This window comes from Diadema antillarum, unplaced genomic scaffold (genome assembly GCF_040938485.1).
Source record: "Diadema antillarum isolate AM-2024a unplaced genomic scaffold, OU_Dant_1.0 seq00000595_RagTag, whole genome shotgun sequence".
Taxonomy (NCBI): domain Eukaryota; kingdom Metazoa; phylum Echinodermata; class Echinoidea; order Diadematoida; family Diadematidae; genus Diadema; species Diadema antillarum.
Genome location: NW_027271526.1, coordinates 460,420 through 476,638, shown reverse-complemented (window position 1 = coordinate 476,638; position 16,219 = coordinate 460,420). Strand labels below are relative to the sequence as shown.

The following is a 16,219-nucleotide window of genomic DNA, read 5'->3' as shown; positions in this document are numbered from 1 at the left end:
TTCTGTGTGATATCTTAATACTTGTCAAAAAGATGACTTGATTGAGACAATAAAACCGCACCTGATTTGGGCCCTGTTGCATAAAACCCTTACCGCTGGACTTACCGCTCCTTTCTAGCGGTAAGTCTTCAAATTAGCGGTAAATTTTATAATCCTTGATGCTGATTTGCTGTGACGCCTAATTTTGATGGTAGTTACCATTGAAATTCAATGGTAAGTTTTATGCAACGGGCCCATGGTTGCATATCATAAGATTTCAATAAAAAGAATTTTAATTTGTTCTTAAAAGAATTCAAAGTTTGTGCTGTTACTATGTTGGTGGGAAGTGAGTTCCAATACTTTGGCCCCTCGTAGATGAAGGTTTGCTGAGTCAGCAAAGTCCTAAAAAATGACAAATGAAATTCACTGGATTGCCTTGTAGGATGAATATGAATGGATTGACTTTTTGAAAACATTGATTCAAATATATATATAATTCACTACGTTGCTTCCAGCTTTCCGAGTATCAGAGTTAACGATTAGTGTTTCCATATTATGTTGTTTTCAGATACAGCTATTTTATACCTTCAGGAATTAGTTGATAAACGCATGGGCCTTTTTAGAGTAAAGATGATGAAGAAGGAATGGTAAAACGCCCGTAGGGTTTGCCCCCCCCCCCCCCCCCCGAAATTTCAGTCCATGTTCATTTACATTGCCTATAGCCGTAAGACAGGTTGAACCAACTTACTTCCAGGTAATGTCCTTCAGACACCGAAATGAATTTTAGTAATAAAATATTTATCTCAAATCAACGACACTGTTATGATATTAGTGAGGAGAACCTAACTAAAAGACTCATGCTGCTTTTTCAATGACAATTTGTATACGCATCGTCCGAGGCCCGAGCGATAGTATCGTCGACTTCGATCGATCACAGCTGCAGAAAGGAATCCCGGCAGTATCATCCTTGCCGTTTAATTATGATTTATCGGTTCGGGTGCCGTCCACTGTGCACGCGGCGTGGACCGCATACCACGGCGATGAGTAGTGACGTGCCGATCACGACGAAGGTACTACCGTTATCTCTCGAGATCCGAACGGTCATCATTTCGTCAACTGGTTGGCAACAAGACCCGCGACTACTAATTCAACACGGCGCGCTCTCAGAGACGAAGGCTATCATTATCATCACCCTAGTCGATATATTAATCATGACAACGAACAGAGGCAACCATGAATCCTATTGAAAGAACATTCTGATTGCATTGGTGTGATGAAAATAATTTTTCTGTCACACTGGATGCTGCTATAGTATTCTGTAACCACAATACGTTCGACTTGAATTGTATGCTTTTTGTGGCATTTCACTTATTCCGGTTATCTATCCACTTGTATATGTAACATTGTTACGATACGAGAATGATAAGGGTGTTAAGTTGCCACTAAACCCATAAGTGTTCGAGACAACTTAACGCCCTTCTCATTCACCAGACAGACAGACGATCAACAGACGATATATGACCAATAATAATGCGATATGAAAATAGGATCCAGTCGCCTTAACAAAATTCATTGATAATGTCAAAATTAATGTAGGTCACTAGCCTGGTAAGTGAGCTGATGATTATGATGAAATAATACAGTTATGTAGGCCTACATTTGTTGCCATTTCATATAATGTATGCACTCGGAGATATCAGACCAGTCCTGATACCTAGTAGATATTGGTAGGGTTTAGAACTCCCCTTCTAACATGCTGACGGTCAAAAAAAGATGAATTTTGAATCTCGACATACTTTTCGTTCTTTTACGGTCTATCTTTCATCCAAAGGATCGTTGATACGAAAGTGAAAAAAGGTTCGTTATTCCGAAGGTAAGTTAATCCAAAAATGAAAACCAAAATAAGATTCGTCATTTCGAAATGTTCGTATGATTCCGAAGGTTTATTAGTGCGCATTTTTTTTTCCATTTTTAGATTAACGAACCTTCGGAAGAACGAACCCTTTTTCATTTTCGGACTACAACCACAGGATAACGAAGCTTAGGAATAACGAACTTTCGGAATGATGTCACAATAATGTTTGGATCAATGAACCCTTTCCCATTTTCGGATTAACTAACATCTAGGTATGCGAAATTTGTGTGTTTCTGAATTATGAACCTTCGGAACACCTAGTCTCAACAGAGGGAGTGACAAGCCTGCGTTTCTGAAACCAGAGAATACTGCAATCAAATAATATTTGTTGTATGAAAGGAACATTTTTGCCGTAGTTCGCATGATCATGATGAATCCGTATCTTTCACATAGTTTGAATTATCTTTTCACTGATTTTTATATTGGTATTACCCCTGCTTTCTGAAAGAGGCAAGTCATTGCGCTTTTCATTACGCTAGTAAAGTGAAATAAGTATGTTAAATTTTTCCTGGTAAATTTTGTAGGCAATAATTAGTATCTTGGTAGGCAACCACAAACACACACACAACACACTCAAGTGGAAGCCATGGCCACATTGTCATAACTTTCTTCTTTTCTTTTTTTTTAGTGGACCTCTCAGTTCTCTTTTCCCCTCTAAACACAACTTCTAGTGTATATTATGCTTATGATATAATTTCTTATTACTCTTTGTTATGTTTTGTTGGAAGAAAAATGAGAATGAAAACAAATGAAATTAATAAATTGTTGTAATGTAGTATTGGGGATTTGACAATCCGTCGCAAAACTCCACAGTGGTGATGGGAAACAATTTCAAGCTAATCACTTCTATGGAATATCATCCAAATATTTTTTGTACATTGCCTATCGATTAATTGCCGAAGTGTTAGTTGAAGGGGAAAATCCCCAAACAAACCGCTGCATGTTGTCCATTGAAAGAGCTTACAACGAGTGTGGTGTAGAGGAGAAAAATCTGTTGATGTGTGTCTTGGTTCAAGAATTTAAATGTCGCCATCTTTTGTCGGTACACGGTTTTTGGGGACACACTGAAAAATCTTGCTATCCTACATGTGTGCACACACACGTATACACATCACTAGCAAGCCACAGCTGTGAATGTGTAGTGTAGTAGCATACAACACAAGTGTAATCGGCTCCGTCGCTGGCTTGGTCGGTATGGTGGAAAGATGGCTTCGTATATAGGAAACATTGCCTTCCCGTGCTTGACACCAACGAAAGCAGTTTTTAGCTGCTTAATGCTTGCTGTGGCCTACGTCGGGAGCTTGTATGTATGGAAGAGAGAACTTCCAAGGTATAGTATACGGCAAATGTCTCGTAAAATGTGGTAAAAGAGGAATCTTGTGGAAAGAGTCGGGGAAATAGTACACATCTGTGACTCAAAAGTGAACGGAAGCTTGGCCTCGCGTACACCCAAGCGGCAGGCACGTTTACCCCGCCGCCGCGCCGAGACCTCGCGGTGAGCACTGGGTCGTGTGAACGGCATTCTGCATCACAGGATCAGCATGATCAGGAGCCACATTTGTAAATGTTAGCAGACCATTCATACGAGAAATCATAGCACTTTTTAGTGAAATGCTCTAGCTCCTAGTTGTGGAGTAGAGTAGCCGATTCTATTGAACCCGATTTCCTGCCGTAACGTGCAGTAAGAAACGATTGATGCAGCTGTGTCTGTATTTTATACCATACCACCTAGCCCGACCAGACGCTGTTAATACAATTACAATTGTACGTTGTGCTACTTACAGCGACTGGGCTGTGTATAGTTACATACCACCTTCTTGCTAGTGCTGTTGCAAAGAAGAGCATTCATCATATCACGTGTGTGTAAACCAGATTTAACCGTGCAAGTGTTAAGTGTGGATGTATTTGTTTATGTAAGAAATCATTGAATTGGAATTAATGATTTAAATTGAGACATCATATGCCTACACCTGCACCTTCAATTTGCCTCTGCAATTTGAATGATGGTTTAGCCTTAGGACCTAACCGATAAGTCGATAACCCAAGTAATCTAACGTTAGATCTAGATTGATAAGTAGATTCTTGTTATTTAGTCTAGTAGATCCCCTAGGGCCTAATAGAATAATGTGCCCATCAAGATCTAACAATTTTTATGAAATTTTGTTTTTGTGATAGTGTACAATTTGTAGGCATAAAGTGATTAAGAGAGAGCTCCTTTTGGGACATCCACCCCACTTCTGTTTGCACCAGATGTATTAGAAATTGTTTTTCATACAAACATAATTCATGCATGCATATAACTATACACAGCCCAGTCGCTGTACATGGTACGTAACAGTGTCTGGTCGGGCTAGCATGCATAGTGCCCCCGCCAGACCCTGCTGTATGCATTGATTTACTCATAATCAATCCTTTATGATTATTCTGTTGTGTCTTTACTATTACCAAATCTTGTCGATGTTGTCTGTACATAGACCAGTACAAGTGTACACTTATGTATGTGTGTGGATGGGTTCACTACCCTTGCCATTGAATACTGTCTGTACTGTAAAAGTGGATATTTTCAAAATGTGAGTAATTTTTCGTGCTAGGCTGGGCAAGATGAATTTTGCATATTTTTAATTCCATGGAATTAGGACATTAATTACTGGAACATATGGCATGCAAGAGTATTTGTGTGCTTTTATTTTTAGTTTCTGGTGTCATGAAATGCGCAAAAAAAAATCCATTATTACAGCAATCATGATGATGAGAAGAGTTCTAAATTATCAACTGCCATTGGTTAAGCTTGCTGATACTTAGTCAAACCTCAAGGTCCATAATGAGTTTTGTACTCTCATACTTTCAACAGAAATGTTCATGTGCATTTTAATATCGTAAATTTCATGAAAACCAAGATTCGCAAATTTCACAAGAACCAAGATTTGCTAAAGTAAAATGCACACGAAAGTTCTTGTCTACACTATACACTGTATAGGACCGTTTATGCATTGAATGCCAGCAGCAATTAGTGAAATTTCATGCTGTGAAATATCTTGCTTTATGTAGGTATAACTATTAAATGCAATGAATCGTCAGATCTTTCAATCTAAACTTTCAGCTGACATGCACTCTTTAAATTCAATGTATTAAATGACCAATTGAACGTACTTCAGTTTGTTACCTAGCACGCAATTCGGGTATACAATGAATTTCCTTGAATCAGGAAGTGATTCTCAATAGATTCTTAGCAGGTTCCAGCAGCCGTGCGTTGCACACGATCACTTTACTTTCACCTGGCTCACTTCCTTGTATAGGGTCCAGAGAGCAGACGTCTCTAAGGGAAGTGAGCATGCCAAGGGAGGGAGTGGTCTTCACACGTGTGCACAATTATTACATTTTGTTTTAAAGGTCCTGTTTACCTTTGGGAGGAGTGACTTTAAAAAAAAAATCAAGATATCACATTTGATTCATATGTGTAGATCTGTTGTATCACAAAACATCCTATCATATAAAATGTTTGCAATAAAGCCTAAAATATAGAGAGATATCCGTATTTTTCTCAATAAACCATAACTGTAAATGGTTTAGTCTAGAAACATTTAGATATTATAACTATTGTTCACATTTAGCGTATTTAACAGTACTTAACATCGATTATAAGGATTCCAATATATACAGTAGTTGTTTCTATCCCTACTTGTAACTCACATTATTTTAGAGCTATTTTAAAGCACTAATGCTGGGTTTTTGTGTCATCTGCAAATGGTAAGTTATGCCTTTAAACAGCGTCATAATCTGTGAAAACCTTCCCACTGCTGACTGCTGATATTCATTTCTTGAAAATTTTCAGCATGATGCATTGGGACCATCACTTTTAATCCATTTGACCCATTATCTGACGATGATGATACTTCTAATTGCAGGAAATCGCCAAGAAAAGATGTGTCCTACCTGCTTAAATACTACCTATAGGCAGTTGGGCAAATATCCTATACATATGTGACCCTGCACCTCAAAACAAACAAAAAGTCGCCAGACATGAATTTTTAGTTAAGACCATATTCTGAAAGAGCAGATTTTAAGCTTTAAAATGATGTATAACTCAAATTAAATGGACTCTCCTAACCTATCTAAATATTGGAAAGAAAGCACAAACTCAGGAAAAGTGTGAACTGAGAAAAGAGGCTCTGAAGTACAGTGTCTATTCAAGCGCTTAATCTTTACCAAACCGTGCTGGCTGTGCGATGAATGGGACAAAACACAGGAAGTAAACCACCAGAGTAACAACAATGAAGAGATTATCAGATTAAACTGAAATTAAGCATGCCTCATTAACACATTCTTTCCATAATTAATGCCAACTTTCAAAGCAGTAGCACTATCCTTTCAAAAGTTATTTGAGTTGAAAGTGAAGAGTGTGGACAAGGTTTTTCAGAAATGAAAAAGGGATTCTAAACACACACCTAATCACACTATTCTACCAAAATGTTCGAGATAAACTGCTAAAAAACACACTTTCCTGCCCGTTTTATGATACCAAATTTTAGCATAATGTAAAAGAAGACCCGCTCTTTCAGAAAATATGAAAAAGTCAAGTTCGGCTAGGTTGACCCATTTCACTTATTTTCAGTCCTCACGCAAAATCAGAGTGTGCGACTTTATGTTCGTTTTGAGGTGCACGGTCACATATATACAAGCATTTCCCTCTAGCCCATCAGTAAAGTTTAATACATATTGTAGCCTCAGGCAAGTTGGTGTGTTTTTGTATCACTGTGACTTGCTGTAATTTTCATTATGATTTCATTTTTCTTACAAGATCCATGGTTTATTCAGCAATAATAGCATAGATAATAGCTTGTAAACACTGGAGAAGAAAAACTGTATCACTGTAGCCCTGGAATTATACTCTTACTCAATACCTGGAGGGAGAGGGAGAATGAGAGAACCAGCTATGTCAATTCATGTCATATAGCCTGCCATATGAGATGGGCTACGGTAGCTGTAAGGCCACTTGAGCCGTGCTGTGACCATGGGTAGCCTCTATTAACCCTTTACGTGCTTTGCGTGCCAATTGACACAGAAAACCGCATAGCATTGTACACACTGTCCAAAGTTCCCATGCACACTATTAAAGGGTTAAGAAATTGTACAAAATAACAGAATGTGAACACAATCCTATCACCAGTTGTGAATGCTACCCATCAACTTTTTTTTTTTTTTCATCATTCATGATAGGATTATCCCTATGAGTTTTTTTCTTTTCTTTTCTTTTCTGGAAGCCTGGTTGTTACTTGAATATTTATATTGTTTAGAAATTCAAAAATTAAGTATCACCACAGTCACTGTCACTAGATCTGCACTGGACACCTCAACCCCAGCATAGCTCTCCTGGGCTGCTGCAAGGGATTAATTCAGTCAACGTTCAAGGTTAAGTGCATGTACTGTATTAACCCGTTGAGGACGAGTCCCGAGAATGCTCGGGCAGGTGTCTATGGGAAATGCATGTTGTAGCAAAATCAGTCCGTCCTCAATGGGTTAAGAAATGGAATTAGACCATTAAATTCTGTAATTCATTCAAATTGAATGGACATTTCCTTGGCAGGAGATTTTTCACAACCCATTTGAAGCTTCTCTAAAGTTTCATCCAGTATCTCAGGGTGGTCCATGAGGGGTTTTAGCATGTTGCTGCAACATGCTAAAATTCTTGTGCAACATCCTAAAAAGCCAGCAACATGCTATGCAACATCCTCAAGAATTTGCAACAAGCTCAAAGGAAAAGTATTCAAAAATGTGCAAAACATGTGCATAAATTAGAAACATCAAACTACCAGATTCTTTAGATATTTGTGTGCAAAACATGAGAGAGAACATTGAATGTAAGCAGCACAAAGAGAGATAAGCAGCAAAATATTGTGTACTACGTACTCATTGTGTGCGCTCCGCGCATATTCAATTTCTGCAATATTCTCAGATTCTGAGCTTGCAACATGCTAAAATTTCAAGTTGTGGACCACCCTGAGTATCTGCTTCGATGTTAAAGCAAGATTGGTCTTGCGTGCCATCTGTAGTCGTACCCCAGAGAACATTCATTCTTGTTTATACCAGGTTCATTTCCTTTACTTTTACACAATACGATACCACTTTGTATCAGGAGAGAAACATGGAACGGATATGTACAATGTATGTGCCCTGTCATTTCAAACGCAAATTGCTAGTGTGCCAAAGTTTAAAGGGATGGTATACAGTTTCAGTTAAGATAGGTTTCCACTGCTTTTTTATGACAATTTTCTTCTAAGAGATTATGAGAAACTTCTTATGAAATATGAAGGAGCATATAATTCTAAGAGAAAATGAAAGTTTATTTGATGAAAATCAGTCTTGAAATGGCCGAGATATCCTTGAACGATCCTAATAACAGGTGGGACCCACCTTTTATTAAGATCGCTTTGTTTTACTTTCTTTTGGGATATCTAAGCCATTTCAAAACTAATTTTTATAGAATAAACTTTGAATTCCTCTAAGAATTGTATGCTCTTTTTAAAGTAGTTTCTAAGTAGCTGGCAAAAAGTTAAAAGCTGAATCCTCACCTCAACCAATACTACTTGTACACCACTGTAAAACATGACATATTCGCGGCCTGAAATCTTTGTGAATCGGAGCCGACAGCCTTTTTTGTGGCATGAAATTTTCATGAATTGCCACTGGCGTTCAATGCATATAGTGTAGACAAGAATTTTGCGTGCATTTTAATTTCGCAAATCTTGGCGCTCGTGAAATTCGCGAAATTAAATTGCATGCGAACATTCCTCGTTTTACAGTATCCCTTTAACAATATTTGAAGGTTGTTGACTTGGGGGATGCAGATTGCCATGTGTATGTTTTAGATGGAGCTCTCCTGGGTTCTGCTATATACTGACATTTTGATGGATTACAGGATGAAACCATTTGAGAACGAAAACTAGAATCTTAGTGTAGCTGGGGTTTTTTATCTGTTGGTGTGTCCACATTGACAGTTGTGGTGTGTAAGCACAATCCGTTAATGCCAACAGTATGTGATACAGTGTCGATGTGACTGCGGTCTCTTTTTCTTTTCATTTAGGGGGATATTAAGTACTGTGCACAGTAATGCTCAGAAATAATTCATTGCCCTCCTGTTAAACATGGTGCTTCTAAACCCAAGACTTACAATACTATGATTGCATCCATTAGCTTCCTTTGCATGGTTAAAAGTTGATTTATCTGGGGCTCTTTCCATTTTTTGTGCACTATACTACCCCTTTGGGCTTCTTGTTTGCATCGTATTGCTGCCTTTGCCATTTGAAGTGGACCCCTAGCCTTCATCAACAATTAAACATACTTGTCCAACTATGACATTTTCAAAGGTGAGGTACTATTCGTTTGTAAATTTGGTCCCTGTGTAAATAACCTTTTACCAAGCTATGTTAATACTGGAAATTGTGATGCAGTATTACAAAACTATGTTCTGCAATGTTTCTGATAAAGGATATTACCACATCTCCTCCTCCCGCCACCACACACAATAAATTGGAAGGCTAGAGCTTTAAATATAAAGTTAAAGATAAGTAAAATACAAATTTAACATATAAATATTTCTCATAACATCGCATCCAAGGAAGATCTCTGTTGAAAATGCTGTCTGCAGTATACGCTGGTCCAACACTCGTATAGCTCTCAAATATGATACAGTGATTTCATTTTCAAGTGATTGTGAGTCTGGTGGGGCTGGAACTTTTAGAGATAAAGGGTAAGTCATTATTTTACTGCTATTTTGCCCTTCCCTGCAAATCTGCTTTTGCATTAAAAGGAGAGGTCACCCTTTGGATGTCCTAACCTGTTGAAGACGGGCTGATTTTGCTCTAATACACATTTCACATAGACACCTGCCCGAGTATACTCAATGGGTTAATATGAAGCCAGTTCTTTTTCTTGTCTTTTTTTGTGCAGTAACATAGCTGCAGAGTGTTTTTATAGGCCTATCACTTGAGTAATCAAGACACTTGATCATGGAGATCATCTGTCTTATCAAAGCCATTTATCTGGCTTGAGTAGGATTACAACTTCCTGGTTAAAAACCTTAGTGACCGAACAAGGGGATGTCTAATCTTGACAGTGAGACTACTTCTCGTTTCCCCGGAGGTGACTGCTGAGAAGGGGAACTGGGCTAGCTCCCGATCTTGATAGGGATGCAAACACGAATTTGAGCTTGTATCTCTCGCGGCTGATGGTGTGGTTAAGTTCGGTATGCGTGCTGGGTATTCATCCAGGATTGCCTTCCAACGTTCTGTGTGGACGACTACAGGTACTTCACCCTGTTGGTCCTTGGGCAATTTGGGACAGTGTGGACATATTGGGCCAGTTACATGCCAAATCATGCTCCTGCCTTTGGCAGATATAGGATGTGATTGGAAATTAACAACAACAACTAAAAAGATGCAAACAATGATGTACATAATATTGTGCCATTGAAATCACATATTACACCCTCACAAATCTCCCAAATAAACAAACAAAAAGATGCAGTGAAAGACATTTATATCATACCTTTGTACACGTTAAAATCATGAATTGCTTTAGCATTTAAGTAATGCTGAATTATGTTCGTCTATTGCTTATTGTATATGACCTGTTGACGCCCTCAGTATTTTATTCCTAAGCTCATCTCACAGTGGGTATGAGACTTTTCAGCTCCCAGCTTGTTAAGTGTCTACTTAGTTTACCTGCTCTTCCCTATGCAAACAGAGATGTGGACATATAATCACTTTTGGCAACATTTTTGTATCATAAAGAAAATGTCTCTCCAAGTGTTTTTAGGGGAAATGAAAACTAGGTACAATGTAGATATATTTTTGATTTGATTGCTTTTTTCGAAGTATTTCAGCGGCATTGGTTCATGAAGATAATACAAAATGATATTCCAAGTCCTTTGTCGTTGGTGGTTAATGTATAAGTTTTTTACAGAGCTTGAATAAGAATCAAGAAGGAAATGTATTCTAAAGATGCCTTCAAAAGAAGAAAAAAAAAATGTGGAAATATTTTACCAGTAACATTGCAGTCATATGACCAATACAGATGTTGAAGGATACTGCATGATGTCTGTTACATGATTTTATCATTGATAAAAGCATTCTTCCTTTGTTTGTTTTGTTTTGATTTTTTTTATCACTCCTTACTTTCAGTTCTTGTCTTGCATTCGTATCAGTGCTTGATTGTTTATAATGATTTTCTCTGAAGAATTTGATTAATCTCTTTTTAACGTACTTCAGCTTCAATATAACAGACCATTTGTTGACATAGTACTTGAGTCGATAAGACGTTGCTACAATTTGAATGATTCCCTCAGTGAGCAGTTTGTTAAGTACTTTAATCTGTGGTGAGCCCTAGTCTATCATTCTGGTGAAGTTAATGCTTGGCTTGCTTTGGTTCCGATAGTCTATGGCGATATATGGAGCGGCTTTCATTATGACTGCCAGAGCTCAATGTCATCCCCACATATCGCCATCAATGTATGATTAATGACATGACGCCCGGCATGAGCTTCATGGCATTACATTATTTTGAATACTGAAATGTCCCCTCCTTCCTTTCTGCGTGCACCCCTCCCCCATAGTTCTTCTGATGAAGAAACAATAGAAACTTACCATGCTTTTTGCTGTGACTAGGGCCTTTCATACTTACCATGAAATGCCATGGTAAATAGCACAGCATTTCGAAATTACCTTTATACAAAATGCCATGGTATTTAGGGGGGTAATTCAAACTTTGCAGGAATTGTGCTTGCGACATTGATGCATGAATCCTGTCACAAAATACCAACCACTGCTCTGTGGTGTATAAACCACATGACCTGACACTTGTCATAACCTCTTCCATAATTTTGCATACACTCAGTGCTTATACCTCGGAGAGGTGTAGATGCACTTTCTGGCTAGCCTTACTTGATAGCCTTGCACAGTGAGAGATTCTGACGATATACTGTGAATTATGAGTACATTCAGAGCATAAATGCAATATATCTTTTCTTTCCTTCTGTGATTTTCAGCTAGTTTGACTACATTCCAAGATTCTGGTGAAAAAGTTCATCTATAAGACGAAGGTTCATCTACAAAGAAGGAAGGAGAATTTTTTTTAAATTTTCTCCCCCTTTCTCTGTGCTTTGAATTTCCAACCTCTTTTAGCACTAGGTGTAGGCTTGGTAATTATGATGTGTTTGTGTGTTTTTTCACTTCATGCAGTCAGAACTCTACTTCTGGTGGGTTGATATGAATAATGATAACAGTTATTATAAAACATTCCACTGGCTGGCCCCAAAAAGCAGGTGCTACACTGCACATTTCCAAATTTGTGCTGTAATTCCTCTGATTATGCCAGGTGATGGCAGAGTTATCTCACTCATTTGAGTTCCCGGCCAGACTGCGCTAAACCTGCATGCTAATTTGGGAAACATGTTATTTTTGCACTGAACGTACATGTGTTGCTAATCAGCACAGCGGCCGCTTTTGAACACAGTTTGTGGTTTATGGGCCAGACTTTTGGCTGAAGGTTTGCACTATCTACACTCTAGGTATTAATGCAATATTGTGGTGTGCAGTGTTTGAATGCAAAAAGTTTAGGCAAGTTTCACATTCAGATTCCAGATCTTGCCTCTGTCATGGGATATGGATTGTGGTGATATTATTTGCAAATTGAGATTATGATAGTTAGTGCCTTGATAATTTTCATGTTATTTCTAGGCTGTGAAACACTGCCCAGTAGATATGTGTACTAATTGTACAACAGACCTTATTATTCAAAACTCTCTTTACAGAAAACAACACTTGTGACAAGACATGCCAGGTACCCTTTTTCCCTGTTATTATACCAAGGATATCCATGTCAGGAGAAAATTGGGAAGATTAATTGATTATAGTTTGATTTTCATAGGCTGAAATATTACATACTGACACTTTCTCTCTAACACATTCTTGATTTTATGACTAGAAGCACAGTGTATATGCCTATACACTTTGTTTTACATTTTTGAGTTTCCCTTTAACTGTATTCATAAAGTGGATACCAGTTTTGCAGTTGCCATCTTTACCTGTGTGTGTGAGTGTGTGCAAGTGTGTATGTGTGTGTGTGTGTGTGTGTGTGTGTGTGTTTGATGTAAATTGCATCTAGTTCTGTCATTCATACCTGTAAATGTGGTTCACAGTACATGCATCCAGGGATAGATCGAATGGCACCCTCTATGAGAGGGAATAAAATTTGCTGATTTTCTCTTGAACAGTTGTAATTCTCCCGCACATTTGCACTGGTTTCATTTATTAAAGTCATTTTAAAGTGCAGCGTCTTGAAAATATCATTGGAAGTTTGTTGGTAATACAATGTATTCATTGCTCTCTGCGAGCTTCAATATCTGTCCCCCTTTTTTTTTTTCATCTTGAGCACAGAGAAATGAGAGCATCAAAGGAAGAGAATTTATGGTCAACCTGGGGACCGTTTCATGAAACTTTTTTGTCAGTGATTTACACTGACAACTGTGAAAAGCTACTGAAATCCTTGCGTCTGATTGGCTGATAGCTAATTTGTCGGTGAAAATCTCCGAGTAACTCGTTGATGAAACGCCCCCCAGATCAGGACTTCTGTCATAAGGTGATCATTAGATAGAAAGTGAAAATGCGTGAAGAGGACTCCCTTTTTGAAGTGAGCAGGAGATTTGAGCTCTGTGTAGAGATTCATGTGTCCCATGTTTTATCGCAACAGCCATGGTGATCGTCATTAGCCAAACTACAGTCTACCGTGATGAATTTGCTATGGAGTGAGGCAAGGCTGTGGTGAATATTGAATCCAGATTTGTACCTTTCTGCTAATCAAGTTTCTCGTTGATGCGTGGTTCTTGGTGTCAGGACCCCCCCCCCCCCCCCCCCCCCCCAGGTTATCAAACCCTGAGAAGTCAGGTGCAACTTCGCACTCTGCAGATACTCAGGTCGTTTTCACACCTATCAAGAAACATAAAATTTGTAATGCTGAAATTACAAACACAATTGGAATTTATAGGATTCAAGTGATTGTCCAGTCACACGACTGAGGAAGGCTTCGCGGATTCTGCGTTTGAATTTCAGAGCAAGGAGAGGAGGTCTGGCTTCAAAGTTCCTATCAATCACTACTGAGCGGTTAAGTAGCCCGCACTTTAACTGCAGTGTGAGCACTTGAGCGTGTTTTTTCGGTTGAAGTGGTTGAAAGGTCACCACAAGCACTGCCCCCCAAAAATACGATTTGGAGGTTAATCCGTTCACATGTCTGTTTTGTTCCATAATTCTGGTGAATTATTGGAAAACACCTCCAGACCATCATTTGAAACAAGATTGGAATTACGCTTCAAATCACCTTCTCCAATTCCAGTTTGCATTGACAGGGAAAGAATGCTTGATAATTTGAATCATGAATCTATAGTGATGCTTCAATACAATCATGTTTCAAATTAAGCACTCTTGGTATGTGTGAAAGCGAGGTCTGATGACTGGTCTCTGCGACTGATTTACAAGAACTTGTCTGTCCCTCAAAAACAGTTGGTTCAAAGCCAGTCAGTGTATGAACAGCCATGATGATTTGGAATAGATTCAAGTGACTGTCTTTGCCCTATGTTTGTACTTTTGGTTTAGTGTGCCAAGGTACATTGTATTTTGAATAGCACATTCTGCATGCTGGTGGAAACTTGACACATTTAAGGGAGGGTATAGTATTGGTTGCTCAAGGTGAGAATTCAGCTTTTAACTTTTGCAAGATATTTAGAAACCACTGTATGACATGTTAAAGAGCATACAATTCTAAAAGGAATTCAAAGATTATTTGAGGAAAAACAGTTTTGAAATGGCTGAGATATCCTAAAACAAAGTAACACAATGTGATCTTAATAAAAAGTACATATAATCTGTAGATCCCACCTTTAATTAGGGCTGCTTTGTTTCTGGATATCTCAGCCATTTAAAAACCAATTTTCATCCAGTAAACTTTGAATATCTCTTAGAATTATGTGATCTTTCATATTTCATAAGATGTTTCTCATAATCTCAAAATATTTCATCAAAAAATGTTGGAAACCTGAAGTCCCATTTTAACTGAAACGGTACCATCCCTGTAATACATTGCATAGTGTACATTCCTTGCAGTCTTCGTGGTCCATCAGCCATGTATTTTTGCTCTTCTTAAAGATGCTGTTTGTGGTGATGCACTTGCAGAAACTTGCTTGATTGTTGCTGACTGTCTCGGATGTTGATGTTCAACTGCATTCAAAAAACATACAAACACTCTAGCCCATAAAAGTTCTGAGAATTATGCTGTTGTTAAAAACACTGTGAAGAAATATCACCAAGCTACAATGTACAACTGAATGGTTTATCCTGACACAACTTTCTATGGGAAATGCAGAATATGTAGATTTAATCTTTCACAGATTTTCTCTCTTTTTGCGGCATTTGGTGTGTATGTTTTTTTAAACCCTAGTTTGTTATAGCTTAACCTGTTCCATACTGAATTCTGGATTCCCCATAGACTTAATACACAGGCCACCAGGTTCCCGTAAGGAACGGGTTAATATGTAGCAGATATCACAGAGCTAGTAGTCACATGCAGGACCTTGTAGCTTGGATTTTTCAAACTTGAAGTATTGTTAATCGGTGCCTTTTTAAACCTCACGGAGGGATGTAATATGAAGCAAAGCAATGGATTTTATTACATGGAAAGCAGGACAACAGTATCATTGTGAAGTCCCACCTTGAGTAGCTGCATAACCACATCCTTGTATTGTTTAATATTCACTGTGTTATTCTGACCAGGGGAATTGTGAAGTTTGTGCCGTGTTGCAAAGCTCCTTGCTCATGAATGCATTTTGGAAATGTATTTGTTTATTATCATTACATTTCCGTAGATTTTCGAGCACCAATTAGGTTTGCAGATGTTATTGCCTTTTGTTCAGGAAATGTAATTGGATTCAAATATGAGCAAATAACCAGACAACAACAAACAGGGGTGAAAAAAAATATATTTGGATCAAATATTGCAGTTAGAACACATGTCTGCAGTCTTTTTGTCCCTTCCGTCTCTCTCTGAATCTTGATGTCTGTATTTGTTTGATGGTAACAGTATCTAATTACTTTGGCAGAAAATACAGTAAGTGTTGTAATACTGTTTATCCAGCAGAAAAAATTGTATGTACAATGCATAAGTGGAATCTAATGGAACAGTCCACTGCAGTGACATCAAAGTACGGTCAGAGGCTTAATCGCCATGGCAACTGTTCTGGGTGAAGTGATGCTATTCAAACGAGCCCATTGAGTGTTTTTG

General features: G+C 38.2%; 1 protein-coding gene across 1 annotated transcript in view; it reads left to right on the top strand.

The window, feature by feature from the left end:
* The first annotated feature begins 3,097 nt into the window (after positions 1 to 3,097).
* Positions 3,098 to 16,219, top strand: part of LOC139735733 (CAAX prenyl protease 2-like) — a 46,923-nt gene continuing 33,801 nt past the window's right edge. The window contains exon 1 of the mRNA XM_071646482.1: positions 3,098 to 3,224. Within this exon, the coding sequence (XP_071502583.1) occupies positions 3,100 to 3,224 (125 nt within the window). The 5' untranslated portion in view covers positions 3,098 to 3,099. The remainder of the gene's footprint in view (positions 3,225 to 16,219) is intronic.